This window comes from Carassius gibelio, chromosome A25 (genome assembly GCF_023724105.1).
Source record: "Carassius gibelio isolate Cgi1373 ecotype wild population from Czech Republic chromosome A25, carGib1.2-hapl.c, whole genome shotgun sequence".
NCBI lineage: Eukaryota > Metazoa > Chordata > Actinopteri > Cypriniformes > Cyprinidae > Carassius > Carassius gibelio.
In genome coordinates, this window is record NC_068395.1 from 15,629,114 (window position 1) to 15,649,721 (window position 20,608).

General features: G+C 37.7%; 1 long non-coding RNA gene and 2 gene segments (V, D, J or C); 2 read left to right on the forward strand and 1 right to left on the reverse strand.

The window, feature by feature from the left end:
- Positions 1 to 534: 534 nt before the first annotated feature.
- Positions 535 to 2,934, reverse strand: LOC127947206 (uncharacterized). The gene is made up of 2 exons (XR_008151236.1): positions 2,112 to 2,934; positions 535 to 1,064 (listed from the first exon to the last, which is right to left on the reverse strand). It is a non-coding gene; the product is annotated as an uncharacterized LOC127947206 (long non-coding RNA).
- Positions 2,935 to 3,023: 89 nt separating this feature from the next.
- On the forward strand, positions 3,024 to 4,105 carry LOC127947177 (immunoglobulin kappa variable 3-15-like). The segment is given in 2 exon segments: positions 3,024 to 3,129; positions 3,326 to 4,105. Coding segments are annotated over 2 exon segments (384 nt in total).
- Positions 4,106 to 18,748: 14,643 nt separating this feature from the next.
- LOC127947205 (Ig kappa chain V region 3547-like) lies at positions 18,749 to 19,575 on the forward strand. The segment is given in 2 exon segments: positions 18,749 to 18,821; positions 18,996 to 19,575. Coding segments are annotated over 2 exon segments (396 nt in total).
- Positions 19,576 to 20,608: the final 1,033 nt, after the last annotated feature.

A 20,608-nucleotide genomic window follows, 5' to 3' on the forward strand; every position in this document is an offset into this window, starting at 1 on the left:
CACAGTTTCATCACAATCAACATTAATCTTTTATTTCTGAAGAGAATGAGTCAGTGTTTTAATATAATCATCATATTTCATGTGTAATATATTAATACAGTCGTGATGCTTTCCATTTGAACCACAGAAAGATTTACAATCTTACATAGTTGCAGTCAAAATGATTCATTCTTGATGTATGGTTATTATTACTTGTATAAAAATGTTTATATATGTTCACCCTCTCATGGTGAGTTTGTCTGTGTGCTGCTTGACTACAGCAGAAGTGAAACTGGTCTGTTTCAGTTCAGATCATGTAACCAATCAAACAGAGACACTGGGAGTGTGGACTGAAAATCTCATTTACATTGTGAGTGTGGAGTGATTGTGATCCTCTCAGAATAGAGCAGCTCTGTCTCCAGAGACCATGTTCAAACCCCAAGAGCTTTATTTGACTAGATTTACTGCTACTGATCGAGCTTCTGAAAAACACCTGGACAAACACTACATGCATCTTCATCTGTTAGTTGAATGATGTTGTCAGACACAAATGGAGTTTGTTGAGAAGCTTTATTGAATGTTGCAGCAAACACAGCAGATTGAAAGATCAGCCAGTGCTTTGACACTAGAGCTCTCTTTCAGTATTGAGTTGTAAATGACTACAGCTGCAGCACTAGACTCATGTGAATCCTGCCTGACACAGGACACTCAGATACACTCATCTTCAGGAGAGAGCAGCACTCACTGGAGAAACATCAGCACTGCGAGCGACTAACAGCGACTCTTGTGGAACGAGGCCTCATGAGGAGCTCCATCATGTGTTACTCTGCAGACGTACAGCTCTCCCTCTTCCCAGCGTGCTTTGCTGAGGGTCAGGACACTACTGCGGCTGTAGCGGCCGTCCTGCTCGCTCTCTGCGCTGGTCACAACCCCCTCGGTGACCTCTGAGCCGTCCAGTGTCCAGCTCACCAGCGCCCCCTGTGGAGAGTAAGAGCTGAGCAGACAGAGCAGTGCGGCTGAGTCTCCAGAGATCTGCAGAGAAGAGGGCGGCAGCAGAGACACTGAGGGCTTCACTGTGGGACCAGCTGCAGGAGACAAACACAACACATTCACAAACACAAAGAAAACACACTGCAGCTCCAGCACTCTTCTGCCCTGCAGCATTCACATCATTTCAACATGACTTTCAGCAGCAGACGTGTGAGATGCAGTAAAAATCACAACTATATCATCATTCATCTTATTCAACATCACTGCAGCTGATATATACACAATATACAAACTACACAATCACTACATACATCTAAATCAAACCTCAGAAATTAAACAAACTTACAAAGATACTGACTGCTTTCATTTCTGTAGTTTTTGCATCGTGACATAATTTTTAAATTGTTAGATTTTCATCTCTTACATTTTCTTTTGTTATATATGTCTAAAGTTTTCACTCGATTTCAAGCTTACATTTTATGACTGCAGCTCAGATCAAGTGAAAAGTATATTGCTGATTAGATTAGAAAACAACCAAATCAACATATTAAATGAGCTGCTATACAAACTATTGCTACATACATTCCCATAAAGCCTTACAAATATAACGAAACATAATAAGATTATCAGCTTTAATTCCAGGACTTTTTTATATAACTCTAAATATTCTTTACGTTTTTTTGTTATATGAGATATTTAACTCAAAGTGTAACTCGTTTTCAAATAGAGATTGTGTGACAATAAATAAATGAATAAATATGCAATAAATTATAAACAAAAGAGATTCAGAATCATTGATTGATCTACAGAATGAAGCTACATTTATATTTTAATGCCAGATCTATTTTGTAGATGATATCTACAATAAAAGATGATGCATATGTGGACGCATTATAGAAATTAAATGAAAGAAAAACTTGATAAACTGATAAAAGTCACGATGAGACAAAAGTGAGTAATTCAGTTCTTCTGAGTGTCACGTGAGAATATTTTAAATAAAATATTTAGTGTCAAACTATTTTATTATTATTATTATTATTATTATTACCAGCAAATACAGATTTTGTTGTTTTAATTTTAAAAACATTTTATAAAATTTAATTTGTATGTTTTTACCGGAGATTTAAAAGATCCAGACTTACCGAGCACCAGTTTAGTTCCTCCACCGAAAGTCCACCACAGTGATACAATCGAATGAAACACTCGTACAAAAACCTCTATTCCACTCGAGTGAACACAAACTCCAGCAGAGAGAGAGAAACAACACTTCAACACACAGAGAGCACAAACACCTCAGCTGCTCACAATGTCTTTCTTTTCATTATCAGTTGAAGAGTTTATTCTTATTCCCTGTAGTCCTGATTCAGTTTGACTTTATGTCCAATATTTCTCATTCATTGTTTCCTTGTGTGCCAATAACACTTTTTACGGAAATTAAGTTGATGGCCTTTGAACTTTTCTTTCATGAATGATGCTATGGAGTTTCTAATAATGATGCTTTTGAAATTCATATGAAGCTCAATAATTATGATTCACAGAAAGAAATAAAAAAAGTCTAATTTTACACAATTATGAGTCCTGATATTTATACGAGTAGAAAAAAAAAGACAACACTTCAACATTAAAAAGACCATAATGGACTTTTACTCTTTTGATCTAAATACAACGGAATACTATTGACTTATTCTTGATAACATATCTATTATCAGATACTTTCACTTAATAAATAAATGAATCACGAATGACTAGAGCAGATGAATATGTTATTACAGTGACACTGGAAACTGAAAATGTTGCATGACAATATAAAGACTAAGAATAGTGTCACATCAGCCAGTGCAACTACACATGAACAAAATTAATATTTTATATTACATTTACATTAATCAATGGAATTATGAGTAAATGATTCAAATATATTATTGTGAAAGAAAAATATTACAGTATTAGTTGTAGCAGCTCGATCTGTTGTAAATCCTGCCCACTTCTTTGCATCATCAGCACATGCTTCAGTGCTCTGAGAGAGTTTATAGTGCTGTGAGTTTAACACTTCATGACTGAGAGCAGAACAGAACACAATCTTCATCATCACACAAGACACAACAACAACAATGAACAACATCATCATCCTCATCTGGACTCTCACACTGTTTACTCAAGGTTTGTGAAGTAAAATGTGTATTATTTCATTTTGTTATTTATTCTTTAATTCTTTGATGTGTAAAGTATTAATCATAAACAATTTCATAACACACACACACACACACACACACACACATATATATATATATATATATATATATATATATATATATTTTTTTTTTTTTTTTTTTTATTCTTTCTTTCTTTCTTTCAGAGAGTAGAGGACAGATCACTGTAACTCAGAGTCCATCAATAACAGCAGCTCAACCAGGACAAGAAGTCAGAATAAACTGTAAAAGCAGCAGTAATGTCTACAGTGATAGTTATGGGTCACGTATGGCCTGGTATTTACAGAAACCTGGAGAAGCTCCTAAACTCCTCATATATGCTGCATCAACCCGTTTCACTGGAACTCCATCTAGATTCAGTGGCAGTGGATCTAACAGTGATTTCACTCTGACCATCAGTGGAGTCCAGACTGAAGATACAGGAGATTATTACTGTCAGAGTGAACACTACATCAACAGTAAATATGTGTTCACACAGTGATAAAGAGTCGTACAAAAACCTCCGTCAGTCAGAGTCACAGTGAATGCACTGATACAGCTGAGAGATACTGCAGCTGCTCATATAAACATAAACAAACACAATGCTGAAAAGATAACAAACACTAATATCACAATACAAACAGATGGTGGAGTTTATTGTGATATACTTTGACGTTGACTTGACGAAGCCCCGATAGAATGTGTAACTTCTTTAAGTTTAAAGGTTTTCTTGTCACACAGACAGCAAAAAGTCAGGAAGGTCTTCAAAAACTCAACATAACTCAACTCTGAACATTAGACCACTTCAGAACCCATTTAACCTCAACAGACCAGCATGAAATCATATTAGACCCTATAGAAAAACGGCTGATTAAACCACATTGGATAATGGCATTTGACACAGAAGCAAGGTTAAATGTGATTGTTGCTTCAGTAAAAGTGTTTTTTAAACTCATATTAGCTTTTGGTAATTTCATTAAAGTGTATTTAGTGATTTTGTAGTTTGTATATCAGCTCATTTCAATATACTTTTCACTTGATCTGAGCTGCAGTCACTCAATTTCACTTTAAAACTGAAGTGTAAACAAAAGAAAACATAATAGAGGAATATCTAACATGAAACTGTAGGAAACTCAAATTCACTTCATTGAATGAGCTCCAGCACAGCTCTTATGAAACAAAATATATTTCCACATATTTATGATCAATATATTCCCATATGCAAAGAAAATTTCCTTATATATGAATGATCAATATATTAAATGTTTAATGGTATATTGAAAATATTGAGAATAATATATTGTGTTACTATATTACAATATATTGAATAATACATAAGGAACTGCTGCCTTTCATATATTTAAAAAAATTGTGACAATATATTATACGTAATGAAATATTCAGTATGTAAGGAACACCCCGACGAAGAAATCCAATGGCGAGGGTGAAAAAATAATGTGTGCAGATCTTTTACTTGTGTTCCTGCAAAGTGCGCTTAAAATTTATCAGGATTAAGTTTCAATTTTAATCTAGCTCTGTTTAATCTGACTGCAGTTTTCAAGTTATCATTAAATTTAGACTATTTCTAATTAAGAACTTATCACAAATATCAATTATGTCGCTCAGAACAAAAAGTGTAGTTTGTTAAGTCACTTCAATACAACTTGCTGAATCAGTGATAGACAGAATTCAAAAGATCTGTAGTCTGTTCTCTCCTGACACAGATTTGAGGAAACATCAGCCTCCACATGATCTACTAGTTATAGTGATTTCAGCAGAGCCTAAAATAAATCAAGAATTAATGTCTATTTTGCTTAGAACAATAAAAAAAATCAATCATGAAGAATAATTTCAATCAATCAATAAAGAGAATACATCAATTAAAAAATAATACATTTAAATTTGTTACACAAATGATCAGCACAGAAATAGAAAAACAGCACCAAATAATTTGAAAGAGTTATACCTGGCAAATAGAGAGACACACAGCAGGTGTGTGGGAAGTTGTATTTGCAGATGTTTCGCCAATTCTCTTTAAATAATCACGTCAGAACAAAACAAATTCCTCATAAATTCAAGATAATAAAAACTTCACAGAACTTTTGCTGGGAGATGAGGTGACTGAAAGCCATATTTACCCTGGGGAAGAAAAACAACGTCTGTCGAAGACCTTATCAGAGGCTCGACTCACATGATCAGAACGGTATATTCCCCAGATTTAAGATCTTTATTTTTGGTCTGTTCTACTGATATGGGACTGAGATCATATAAATAAATATTATCTGTAATAATATTTTTGTCCTCATTTCTAAATATTTTTATTTGTATCAATATGTAGTCAAACATGGCCAATGCATATATTGCAGCATATTGAAAAATATAAGCGCTAGTTTCCCATATGTAGAAATGTATTATGTGACATACTGCATTACATTTTCAGCATATTCCCATATTTTTGTTTCATAAGGGAGAGTAGATAACTGGGCTTCTTTGTCTAAAAAGAGCTTAAGAAAGTTTTCACATAATGAGGAATAAGTTACTGAAAATGTCTTCACATGAGAGTTTAAAACAGAGTGTGATCTGTTGAATTTCAGAAAGTCAGAAGAAGTGTGTGCAGGTCATGATTTATCTACCTTCAGTGAATCTGTGGAGAAATACATCAAGACCTGACAGGCCAAACCAGTAATGAGGCTCCGTTAATTATGAATGTTAGCTAGATTATGTTCACTACCTGTCTATTAATGTGTGCTTATGCTAAAATATAATTAAATAATGATTTGTTTTTTTCAAAATGTGTCAGTCGTGTATCACAGAGGCTGCGTTTGAAACTACAAACCCACTGAGTAGGTACTTAAAAAGTGTTTACTTAGCAAGCGCTAAAAGAGTGCATACTCTATAGCCTGAATGCATTAACTATGAATACAGTCCAGACATCATCCGCTATTATATATATATATAGTTTCATCCCTCAGGCTTATATTGCAAAGGCATTTTTTTTTTTTGGATCCATTATGATGAATTACTCATAATATTTAACCTTGTCATTGTGCTTCTATATAATCTAGTTCCATTATGCAAACCCATGATTTTTTTTTTTTTTTTGTCCACATAATCTTTCCCTGATCTTTTATGTAATTATAAGTTCTGCAATAATAATAAAAAAGAGTGACATGTGCACTAACATCTCATAGCATTAGTCTACTAATGGCTATGTGCATTTGTCTCATAGCATTAGTCTCAACTGTCTAGTAGTTGTAGTAGTACACTACTACGGTTTTCTTACCTAGTATAGCATTTTCAATATTTGCAATGCCTTCACAATGAAGACGTCAGGCAGCTCCTCGAAGATCTCACCTTTGGAAAAGATTTTATTCTAAAAAAAAAGTAAATAAATACTGTTACAAACATGCCAGGTTCCACTTCCACACAATCACAGCCAGTGTTGGGCAAGTTACTTTTAAAAAGTAATTAGTTACAGTTACTAGTTACTTCTTCCAAAAAGTAACTAAATTAGTTACTCAGTTACAAATTTTAAAAGTAACTAGTTACTTAAGAAAGTAACTATTGCGTTACTTTCAAGTAAAATTAAATTTTAAATGCTCAAACCCCACCTCTACCCCTCTTTAAAGGAACTTAAAATACATGTGCATGTTCAATTATTTATGATAAATCTGAATAGTATAATGAAATGGACACTTAATACAATACATTATTAACAGAAACATGAAACATTGTACACACATCTGAAGTGAGACTAGCCTCCAATCAAATTCCATGTATGTAGATATTATGTTTATATAGTGGATCAATGCAAATAACACGATAGATTTTTGGGAACTTTTGATATTTCCTTTTATTGTTTCTTTAATTTCTTGAAGGAAAAAGTAATGTATACTTCTATTTAGAGAAGGCTACTGTTGGATTATTTGGGCTCGTCGCCATACCTGTCTCTCGTTGACTGACTGGCTTGTGTTGTTCCTTGTGTGTCCTGTCCTGTCCGACTATGCGTTATGATGGGTTGTTCGCAATTCATGAGCGTTAGTGATGATGGGTCGTTCGCGAATGAGCGTTAGTGATGACGGATCGACTCGTTCGCGAATGAGCTTTTGATGAGTCGTTCGCGATTCGCGAATGAGCCGACTCTAAGAGCCGGCTCTTTTAGTTGAACTTCGGGAGCTGGCTCGCATATCTGAAGAGCCGACTCAATTTTTTAAATTTAGCCTATAGAAATTAAATAATTATGTAATAAAAATTGAAATATTATAGTCAAAGTCATTTAAAGAGCCGTTTGTGAGCCAAAGAGCCGGCTCTTTTCAGTGAGCTGAGTCAAAAGAGCCGAATTCCCATCACTACTATGCGTGCTTTCGAACGCCCGCCCAACTCTACCTCTGATTGGCTTACAATGAAATTTTACTCTACCTCAGCCAATCGTCAGCATTTATGGGCTTGTCTCGTGCTCTGCCCACTAACCAAGGAAGAACAGTAAAAAAAAAATATTTGCCTCTCGCTCAGAGATCTAGTTGGTCTGATGAAAAAAAAGAACAGCTTCATCATCTGTTATAGTAACGCGCCGCATTTTTTGGCAGTAACGGTAACGGCGTTATTAAGATGAGAAGAGTAATCAATTAGATTACTCGTTACTGGAAAAAGTAATGCCGTTAGTAACGCCGTTATTTATAACGCCGTTATTCCCATCACTGTTTTCTAGTTAGGCATTTTGTTTTAGCGTTAAGCATTTTTTTTTTACATTTGTACGTGTATATGTAAAAAAAAAAAAAAAAAAGTTTACTTTCGTAAACTAGCTTCTTCCTTACTGGCTGTGTGAATATCCCCTTACACACAGATTATTTGTTAGTGATTGAAGCTGTTTTTAATGCTTCTAAGGACAAAAGAGCAGACAAAAGTGTTTATAAAGCTCCGGGGAGAGAATGATGAGCTCTTCACCCGCGTCTTGCTTAGCGCTGTCACGGTTGCTAGGCGACAGGATATGAGCAACGGGTAAGGGAGGGAACTGAAAGAAGGTTAGGCTGTCCAAATTCACAAACACCGACTTCCGGTTTTTGCGGTCGTCGGAGGACCCGTCCTCCTTCAACCGGGTAGGAATGATCCTAAGGAGGATGCAGACCCTGAATTTGGACACAGCTTGTATGTACTGAATAAATATAATATAAAAGTTTCAATTTTTGAAAGAAATTAGTGAAATAAATCAACTTTTTGATGATATTCTAATTATATGACCAGCACCTGTAAGTTTGTAAAAAAATATTCTCCCAAGAGACATCTAGTGGTCAGATCCTGAAACTTTATAGTCACAGGTGTGTCTATTTAGCTACTTCTTATTCTCTATTGCAGGGGTGTCAGAACTCAGAAATCCTGAAGGGCCGGAGACCTGCAGAGTTTTGCTCAAACACACATACCATGTACTTTACAAATATTTTTTTTGCAATTTTGCATTATTATTCCTGTTCATCTCGGGTCTGTTCATTTTGAACAGCTTTGCTTTAACATACTACACCCGTCAGGAACTTTTGGATATCGGTGAGGACTTTTCCAACTGTTTTATCAACAATCATCGACTTATCCCTGAGATCGCCAGAACACCCGAGGCTTTGCACTCTACCCGGCCAGGCAGAAGTGCTCAAAGGTGGCGTCGTGATCTTAAACAAAGGCGGGGGAAGCGCGGAGGTCTAAGAGCTAAGCTAAAGTAAACACCGCTCCGGCTCTCTTTACCCAGCATTTTCCTCGCTAATGTGCACTCACTGGTGAACAAAATGGACGAGTTATGACTTCTCATCACCCACAGTAAGAGACTTTTGGACTGCAATGTCATGGTTTTCACAGAAACATGGCTACACAGCGAAATACCCAATAATGCTATTGAGCTAGACAGACGCTACACGCTCCGGGCAGATAGAACAGCAGATGACTCCGGCAAGACAAGAGGCGGTGGATTGTGCATTTATGTCGACAAAGCTTGGTGTACGAACACTATCATTGTTGGGAGACACTGCTCAGCTAACCTAGAGTTTGTCATGGTTAAATATAGACCTTTTTATCTGCTGCAGGAGTTCACTTCCACCATAAAAACCGCAGTCTATATTCCACGGATGCTAATGCCAAGCTTGTTTTGAACAAATTACATGCAGCCATTAGTAAACAACAGACTGCTCACCCGGGGGCTGCTTTTATTGTCGCGGGTGATTTTAATCACTGTAAAATTAAAGACAGTGCTCCCCAAATTCCACCAGCATGTTTCCTGCCACACCAGAGGAGACAAAACTTTGGAACATGTTTACACAAACATTGATGGAGCTTACATCGAGACCCCCCTCCCCAACCTCGGACAGTCTGATCACCTTTTTTTGTTTCTCACCCCTAAGTATTCACCACTCATCAATAGTGTGAAGCCATCAGTGAGGACATTCAAAATGTGGCCAACTGGAGCAGACTCTACTTCAGGACAGATTTCAATACATGGAATGGAGTATGTTTGCTTCTCAGGCTGCTCTCACACGGACATTGACATTGATATCTATACCACCTCTGTATTGGATTACATCAACACTTCCATTGACAGTGTTACAACGGAAAAACAGATCACAACATACCCTAATCAGAAGCCATGGATAAACAAGGTTTGACTTCTGCTGAAAGCCCGCAACACTGCCTTCAGGTCAGATGACACTCAGGCCTACAGCAAATCCTGGGCTAACCTGAAAGGGGGAATCAAAAAGGCCAAATACTGTTACAAGCTGAAGGTAGAGGAACACTTTTACAACTCTGCCCCCGACACATGTGGCAGGGCATCCAGATCATCAGTGACTACAAGTCAAGCAACTCCACTCCAACGGTTACGGACATCTCCTTCCTTAATGAGATAAATGACTTTTATGCTCATTTCAACAGCGACAGCAAGGAGACAGCCACCAAAATCACACCCTCAGCAGACCATCAACCCCTCAAACCTCCACAGATGTCCACACTGCACTGAGCCGGATCAACGCACACAAGGCTGCTGGCCTGGACGGCATTCATGGATGTGTGCTCAGGGCTTGTGCAAAGCAGCTTGCAGGGGTCTTCACAGACATTTTCAACCTGTCCCTCAGCCAAGCAACTGTACCAACATGTTTTAAGACCACATCCATTGCCGAAACACTCCTCCCCATTGTGCTTAAATGACTACCGTCCTGTAGCACTCACATCCATCATTATGAAGTGCTTCAGCACACCTCAAAGACTGCCTCCCACCCACACCAATTTGCCTTCTGCAGAAATAGGAGCACAGAGGATGCAGTATGCACAGTGCTGCACTCTGCACTCACACACTTGGACAATAACAACACATATGTTAGGATGTTGTTTGTTGACTTCAGTTCAGCATTTAACACAGTCATTCCCTCATCGCTGCCCACAAAACTTGGAGACCTGGACATTAACACCTCCCTCTGCAACTGAATTATGGACTTTCTGACCAACAGGCCTCAGCATATTAGGTCAGGCCATACCCACCATCACACTTAACACCGGCGTACCACAGGGCTGTGTGCTAAGCCCATTCCTTTACAACTTTACCCCCACGACTGCAAGCCTGTGCATGGATCATAAGTTTACAGATGACACCACGGTGATTGGCCACATCAGTAACAATGATGAGACTGCCTACAGGGAAGAGGTACAGCACCTGGCCACATGGTGCGCTGACAATAACCTGCTCCTTAACACCAGTAAGACAAAGGAGCTCATTGTGGACTTCAGAAAGAAGAAAGGAAGCATGCATGACCCTATCCACATTAACGGGATGGTTGTTGAACATGTCTCCAGCTTCAGGTTCTTGGGACCCACCATCTCGGAGGACCTGTCCTGGACTACAAATACCTCCAGCCTGCACAAGAAGGCTAACCAGCACCTCTTCTTCCTTAGGACACTGAAGAAGAACCAGCTGTATTCAGCCCTCTTGGTGAACTTTTAGCGGTGTATGATCAAGAGCATCCTGACCAGTTGTATCACAGTCTGGTATAGGGAACTTCTCAGTGGCTGACCACAAGGCACAGCAGAGGGAGGTGAAAACTGCCCAACAACGCATCACAGGAACATCACTTCCTGCTATTAAGGACATCCAGAGGAAAGAGCTTCAAGAGCCTCCGGACAAGGACCAGCAGATCCAGGAACAGCTTTTTTCCCTACAGTTGTGTCCTTGCTGAACTCTGCCCTCTGACACCCACCCCACACACACTAACACACACACACCCACCACACACACAGACTCCTCCCCCTATTCACCACTACATCAGACTGATTTATTAATTTACAACAAACTGTTTATCAAGAAACACTGAGAAATCCATTTGCACACTATTTTTTTTCTATGCACTTCACTGTCCATTGCAATAGTGTAAATGATGTTCATAGTTCTGCCTATAGTGTTCAAACACTTTTACATAATCCATATGTATAGTATGTTAATAGTACACCTATCTGTATATCTTGCTGATGGTATTTATAACTGTAAATTATGTCCATAATACTCATCTGTATGGTTATTGTACATATTGTAGACCTTGTATATTCTATACTTACTGCTTATTGCACTTCTTGTTAAATGCCAACTGCATTTCGTTGCCTTATACCTTACATGTGCAGTGACAATGAAGTTGAATCTAATCTTACGTAATAAGCCTGAAGGACTTGGTTAGCTGGATCAGGTGTGTTTAATTAATGTAGAATCTAAACTCTGCAGGGCTCCCGCCCTCCAGAAATTGAGTTTGACACCCCTGCTCTGTTGTCACACACCCCAGTGAAGGCCTGCTTGGGCTGACACACACGTTGGTGTCCTTTTAAAAAGTAGCCCTGTCTTAGAATTAACACTTTTTACTTTGAGTGCCTGGACATGGATTATTTATGTATTTATTTATTTATTTAGCAACAGGATCTTTTTTAATCTTTTTGAACTGTAAAGAAATACACTTAAATTACACTAAATGTAATTGAAGTGCTTCCAAATTAGCACAATTAAATGTATTAAAATATATGGCAAATAATATAAAGTTGATATATGCTTGATATACTTACTGTTTCAAAATAATACATTTAATATGCATTTAATATGGCATGATTTAAATATAAGTACATCCCAAAAGCACAATTTAAATACATTTCCTTTTCACCTGGGCTCCTTAAATACAGCAGAAGTGGAACTGGTCTGTTTCAGTTCAGATCATGTAACCAATCAAACAGAGACACTGGGAGCGTGGACTGAAAATCTCATTTACATTGTGAGTGTGGAGTGATTGTGATCCTCTCAGAATAGAGCAGCTCTGTCTCCAGAGACCATGTTCAAACCCCAAGAGCTTTATTTGACTAGATTTACTGCTACTGATCGAGCTTCTGAAAAACACCTGGACAGACACTACATGCATCTTCATCTGTTAGTTGAATGATGTTGTCAGACACAAATGGAGTTTGTTGAGAAGCTTTATTGAATGTTGCAGCAAACACAGCAGATTGAAAGATCAGCCAGTGCTTTGACACTAGAGCTCTCTTTCAGTATTGAGTTGTAAATGACTACAGCTGCAGCACTAGACTCATGTGAATCCTGACACAGGACACTCAGATACACTCATCTTCAGGAGAGAGCAGTGCTCACTAGAGAAACATCAGCACTGCGAGCGACTAACAGCGACTCTTGTGGAACGAGGCCTCATGAGGAGCTCCATCATGTGTTACTCTGCAGACGTACAGCTCTCCCTCTTCCCAGCGTGCTTTGCTGAGGGTCAGGACACTACTGCGACTGAAGCGGCCATAATGCTCGCTCTCATCGCTGGTCACAACAACCCCCTCTGTGACCTCTGAGCCGTCCAGTGTCCAGCTCACCAGCGCCCCCTGTGGAGAGTAAGAGCTGAGCAGACAGAGCAGTGCAGCTGAGTCTCCACAGATCTGAGGGGAGGACGGCGGCAGCAGAAACTGATATGGAAGAAGTTTAGTCTCAAATATAATTCATGCAAAAAAAATGATTCACACATGCGTAGACAATTTCACATGCAAGAAACCTACTTCACCTACACAAACAAAAAAAATATATATATTCACAAAAAGCAATTCACATGTGCAAAATAAAATTATATATTTATAAAATACATTTCACAAATGCAAAAAACTATTTGTAGATATACAACTGTGCACAAAAACCTTTGAATGTTTAAAATGTACGAGTGGCTGAATGTACGAATCGTCATTTACTACGAATCCATTCGGATTTGTGTGTGTGTGTTTTTGAGACTTTCCTGGTAGAGCTCTCTTCCCACGTGGGTCCGTCGTACTCTTTAGCCAATCAGATTCAAGCTTACCATTCAACCAATCATATCATAAACCACTGAGTGCATTCAAGGAGCACGATTCTGCGCACATTTTGCGCAATATAGATTAATTAGAACGGAAATTAAGCCTTTACATCAGTAATCCAGCATGGCGAATGAAGAACGGGTAAGAGTTTAGTTTATTTCATAAAAGTCTGAGTTTACACATTTTATCGTTTACACATTCAATCAAGACAGTTTTTCTAGTTAGAAAACTAGTTAGAAAAAAAGACAGTTGTAACAGGACATTACAGTAAATATAAATTAAACTGCAATTTGATGTCTGTTAGGTCAGTATGTACTTTCTTACAGTAATACATTTTAAAACATGTAGCCAAGTCATTGTTAACCACTACGTTGAAGCAATGTAGTTCGATCAAGATAAACAACATCAGATATTTAGAAACGTTGTTTAATTTGTAACTATATATGTTATAGTGGTTCTCAACCTTTTTTTCCACTGGGCCGCAGTATGGTCCAAGTCCAAGTGCAGGCGGATTGGACAGGTTCGAGTAGCAATGGGCTTCTTCACACTGCCTCCACATGTGCAATTGAGCTTTTGAAGCCTACTGACCACACGCACACCTGACCGCGCGGTCATAAAAAAATGGGAGGTACGCAGTCGTCCTCTCAGAGCCTCTGCACACACATTCTCCCATGACAATGATTATGTCACGCCTACCAAGCGGTCCATAACGGTCTCCCCACGGACGCGGAAAGTTTAACAAATGGCTTAAGATGCAGTCTGTACGACGCACACGGGAGCATGACTTGACGCGCGACATTGCAGAAAATGTGCATTCACAAATGTAGCCTATGTTGATCCAAATATGGAAAGCCCTTGTATGTGTTCGTTAAATGAGTAATCTTATGTGAGTCGGTCTGATCATGTCTGAAAATAATATATGAAACACAAAATAATTTAACATAAAAAAACATTAGGCTATAGCTTATATTTCTTAAGTAAATGTTTAAATTAATGTAAAAAATAATAATAATTGTAAAACTGAAAAAAAAAAAATGTAATTGTGTTCAGCATGGTGGGACGCATTTGAATTCATGACGTGCCGCGGGTTGAGATGATGCTGCTGCTAGCTCCATGGTCATAGGCCTAGCATATATTGTTTCTTTTACGTGGCTGAAAATAACCGTGCTTTCTGTTACTGAGCCTGTGTCTGTCGCTCGTCCTCTTAAAAGTGGAAGCTTGTGCGTAGCTTTGTTGCATTATATTGAAACTTTGTTGATGTTCTTTGTTCAGGACTCTTTATATGGCGATAAAAGACAGCTTTGTTGCGTTTTTTTTTAAGTGGGGATTGGGGGTGCGCCAACCCGGAACAGGAAAAAAAAGTTTGGGAACCGCTGCACTATAACATAACAGTTATGGAAATTAAAACGACAGTGCATTGAATTAAATTGCAATTAAGTTACAAACGATCCACATCATTAAAGAGAATAAGCTCCGAAATATTTAAAATAAATAAAAACGAGGATCAATCTGAAACTTTTCAAGTGCGACAATAAATAACCTACACACGATCCACAACATAATTAAGTTGCAAAGAGCATAGGCTCAAACATAAAATAAAATGAAAGAGGATGCATCTGGAACTTTTCGAGTGCAGCGCAAAAGTCGCTCTACCTGCAGCGAGAGAGAGATTTCCTCAATATTTTTTATTTGCTCATTTTCTTTCTCTATTCTCTTCATCTCTGTTGCCACCAAATCCTCACTCTCTCTTGACCCCTCTCCTCCTGACTAACAACTTTTCATAAGATGTCCGACTTGACAGTTTCTCTGATTTCAGCCTGTTAAGCATATTTATAATATATATTATGGAATGAATGAAACGAGTTGGCACGCATATTAGCCTGCAGTACATAAAAGAAGAGCAGTGCGATGAAGACAGCATCTGTCTTCTACGTTTCCATAGAAAACTAATAAATTATAGTTTTTTATTTAAAATAAAAGCGATTACAAAGGAAATGTTTACTGTTCATGTTTTATTATTGTATGGAAAAATCCCATTTAAAAAAAAAAAGACCGCCATTACATTTTTCCTCTCGTGCACCACACTTTGGGAATCCCTGAACTAAATGATCATGAAGTCGCTGAAGAATATACTGCTTTAGATATTCCTAAATTATAAGAAGAGAAAAATGCATTTCAATGTACAGACAATATATTTACAAATTAACCAACGTTTCTAAATATCTGATGTTTATCTTGATCGAACTACATTGCTTCAACGTAGTGGTTAACAATGACTAGGCTACATATGTTTTAAAATGTATTACTGTAAGAAAGTACACACTGATCTAACAGACATCAATTTATAAAACAAGATTATTATTTCACAACTCTCAAAATGTTACTTTTGTCTTTACAGGTCTTTCTTTTTACTATCTGGATTGCTGTTGTTACGTCCATAGGGACATAATTGATTTTGTCTTTTGATTACATTAACCATTGGGTTTACTGTGTGTGTATGTGTGTAGTTTGTGATCTTGTTTCTTTCACTCCTCCTTCCTCTCTCTGCTTGGCAGGCTAATGAGTGCCACCTGTCTCCTGTTTAGCTCATTAGCTGGAGTATAAAGGAACCTCCAAGATCTGCAGTCCAGTGTGAGAGGCTGAGGCGTCCCGTCCTTGCAACTGCCATCTTCTAGTTCCAGTGTTGGGATTTTAAGCTCTTGTTTAAACTCTTGTCTACTTAAGTGTTTGTTGATTGCTTCACCTATAGTGTTAAAGTGAAGTTATTGAGAGTTGCAGAGTGTCTGTCATTTTTAGTGTAACTGCTTAAGTGGAAGTGGAATATTTTTCTTGTAGGGAGGTGGATGTCATTTATTTTAGAAACTACCCTTTTTCTCCTGTGTTTGAGTTAGAGAGGAAGTCAGGGAAGTATCTCTGTGCTTTTTCTTTCTCTTTTTGTTTGGTAGGTAAGTTAACACTGAAAACCTTAGTCAGAGGAAACTTTTTGTTTATTGTTTTGGCCTTTCCCCTCCTGAAGCCTTCTATATATTTTTCCATTCTGTTAAATAAAATACCTCTGGTTGTTTGCTCAAACTGTTGTTACTGAGCTTTCTTGTGCGTCAGCCCTGGAACTTGGAGACGGCAGTTCTCTCAGTCTCTCTCCACCGTTTATTTGTTACCCCCCTTTTTCACCCCTAGATCTCTGTTTTTAAAGGGGTACATAACACTGTTTAATTTATAATTACTGTAACTGTCCTGTTACAACTGTATTTTGATTGAATGTGCAAACGATAAAATGTGTAAACTCAGACTTTTAAGAAATAAACTAGACTCTTACCCGTGCTTCCCTTTCTTCATTCGCCATGCTGGATTACTGATGTAAAGGCTTAATTTCCATTCTAATTAATCAATATTGCGCAAAATGTGCGCAGAATCGTGCTCCTTGAATGCACTCAGTGGCTTATGATATGATTGGTTGAATGGTAAGCTTGCATCTGATTGGCTAAAGAGTACGACGGCCCACGTGGGAAGAGAGCTCTACCAGGATTAACTATTCCTTCGAATAACCACTGCCTGCGATTGCCCAGCTTCTCTCATTCCAACACATTCGTACTTCTAAAGGCTTACAAAAACAAGAACCCGCATTAACCATCTAACGCCTGGACTAATCAGCCTCTGCATTCTCTCCGTACGAACAGGCATTCTGAGCTCGCGCATAACTGAGTTCTTCCCAACTTTAGGGGTCCTCATTGTCTGGCCTAAATATATGCTACAGACAGTACCCCCACCCTGAGTCTCCCTGAGCCATCGATTCAAGATGCCCTGATCAACCTGACCATCATCCCATTCCCTCGACCCCTTCATCCTCTCTTCGTCTTCATTCATTCTTCCCCAGTTTCATAGCTTGTTTGTGGCATTGTCCTAGCTAGTGAAATGGAGTCAATTGATATTAACCAAAGTTCGAGAGCAGGGCCACACCTCAAAAAATCACCTGACTTCTATAACCTCCATATATACCGGGACACGTCACACCCCATTGCTAGTCTCGTTCTCTTAAACCCACCCTTCCCTCCCTTTCCCATCCATTCAGCCAACCTTATCCCACATTATATTTCTATCAGGTTGTATCAGGGGGTCCTCATTGTCTGGCCTAAATATATGTTAGAGACGGTACCCCCACCCTGAGTCTCCCTGAGCCATCAATTCAAGATGCCCTGATCAACCTGACCATCATCCCATTCCCTCGACCCCTTCATCCTCTTTCTACTCTTCCCCAGTTTCATAGCTTGTTTGTGGCGTGGTCCTAGCTAGTGAAATGGGTATAGTTTAGATTACTTAACTTTATTTGGCTTAACCTATTGGATTTAGTTTAGATAACTTCAGTTGGCCGAACTTAAGTTTGAAGTCTACTTAACTAAATTAAATCATTTCATTGTACTTTATAACGTTTAAGGTAAACCTTTCCAAATTTGTACGGTACACTTTTCCAAATAAGTTAAACTCAAAAAAAAAACATTCAAAAAGATAACAAAAAATAATTAGTTAAGTCAACAAAATATTTTTTACAGTGTACAAGGGAAATCCAAAATGCAAAACCCAAAGAAACAGGTGATAAATCATAGACATAGCAATCAGAACAAGACAATGGAAATGCTCGGTAAGCATCAATATTGGCAATACTTCACAAAGGCCTGTTTGGCATGACCATGCTTAAATGGCTTCCAAACAGGAAGCGATCACAGAAGCAGCAGAGGAAGTGGTACCAGTCAGAGGGCTCTCTCTGCTGGCGTGGTGTTACAAATTGTTTTCAAGTTCAAATCAATTTTAATTCATATTATTAAATTTAAAAATAAGTTTTCAATAAATAATTAATTTAATACATGCTTTAATAAAGCTTATATTAGAGCTCTTTCCAGACGAAACACAACTGTTAAATATCAAGCTGTACATTATAATATATATGTGTGTGTGTGTGTGTGTGTGTGTGTGTGTGTGTGTGTGTGTGCGTGTGTGCGTGTGTGTGTGAACAAATATTAATGCAAACATGCATTGTCTATAGTTGTTTCTATAGTTCTATAGTTATTAAAGTTTGTAATGTTTTGTAGAACATGAACATGTATGGAGTCATTTATTAGAGGTCTGAGACTGACAGCTGTCTGTTCTGTGTGTGAAGAGCATTTACATAGAGACACTTTGCATGAGAGAGTTTATAGTGCTGTGAGTTTAACACTTCATGACTGAGAACAGAACAGAACACAATCTTCATCATCACACAAGACACCACAACAACAATGAACAACATCATCATCCTCATCTGGACACTGACTCTCTGCTTATGTATTAGAGGTAAAAAAAAAAAAAAATGATATATATATATATATATATATATATATATATATATATATATATATATATATATATATATATATATAATTATTAGTAGTAGTAGTAGTGGTAGTAGTATATTATCAACAATGAATATTACACATATATACCTGTTCTTTCTAACTCTGTTTCTAGGTTTCAGTGGGCAGGTGACTGTGACTCAGACTCCATCTGTTAAAACAGTTCAGATCGGTGGTACAGTCACTATAAACTGCAAAACTAACACAGCAGTGTATAATGGCTGTACAGGTTCATATACTTGTATGGCCTGGTATCAGCAGAAACCTGGAGAAGCTCCTAAACGCTTGATTTATTCAGCAAACCAAAGAGAGTCAAACACTCCATCTAGATTCAGTGGCAGTGGATCTAACAGTGATTTCACTCTGACCATCAGTGGAGTCCAGACTGAAGATACAGGAGATTATTACTGTCAAAGTTTTCACTACCCAAACAGTAAACATGTGTTCACACAGTGATAAAGAGTCGTACAAAAACCTCCGTCAGTCAGAGTCACAGTGACTGCACTGATACAGCTGAGAGATACTGCAGCTGCTGATGAACACAATCACACACAACACTGATCAACACAAACACTAATAACATGATTGCATTACCAATCAGAATCTTGTATTCCTGAAAAGAATGAATCTGTGTTCTAACTAGTGTATATTCATGCATAGCTATGTCATATGATAAAAATAATGCTTGTTTTGCTAAGAAAAATAAATAAAATAACAAAACAAAGTAATATAATTATTGGTCAGCATTTATCATTATTTTGTTGTGCATAAGTGTTTGGGTGGGATAGCAATGCAAATCATTCTGAGGTAATCTTCATTTTTAAGGAGTAATATTAAAATGTTTCCTTCTTCTCCAAAGTCGAGATCTTCCAGCAGATGCCCGACGTCTCCTTTGTGCAGAAACTGCTTACCTTACCTTCTTCCTTTCGAGTAGAGTTGTGGAGTTAGTGATGTTGTGAGGTGTTAATGCACCTGTCACTCACATCTGTTTTATAATATTATTGCTAAACTTAATTACATATAAGATCAGGGAGATATGGTTGTATCTAACAATAATAAATCGTAATAACAATACAAAAACAAATATCATGGGTTTGCTTTTATCATGAGATTGTATACACAGATAAAAAAGCCCAATTACAATTAGGCTAAATATTTGAATAATTCATTATCAATGCATTTTTTTATGAAGCAATAGGGGTGAAACAAGATAATTAAATGTAACCATTAAACCACTGAATTTGTTACATCTTAAGTGTCTCAGGGGGTTAAAAGTAACGTAACAATATCTGGGTTTAAGAAGATCTGAGCCAGAGCTTCTTCCACAGCACAACAACAACAACAACAACATCCCTCTAACAGGTTTTATTAACAGATCGGAGAGTATAAATAATCATCAAACAAAAGAATGTAAAATTAAGAGGGAAGCAAAAAAAACTTCAGGAGGGGGAACAATACAGAAAATAAGAAACAAAAGTATTTCTGGGTTAGATTCTTTCTAAACTGTCAAATGAAAGAAAAATAAAAAATAAAATCCTCAAACCGGGAGAAAAACATGTATAGTACAAAGTAAAGGGCACCCACCTCCCTACAGCTTCCTAAAGGGTTAAAATCAATCAACAGATTAAGAGCTTAGGCAGTTGGTGATGGGAAATAGAAAATAAGGGTTAAGCAGCAAAGCTTTATGCTGAGTATCTTGTTCAACACAGAACAAGAAAGGTTACCTCG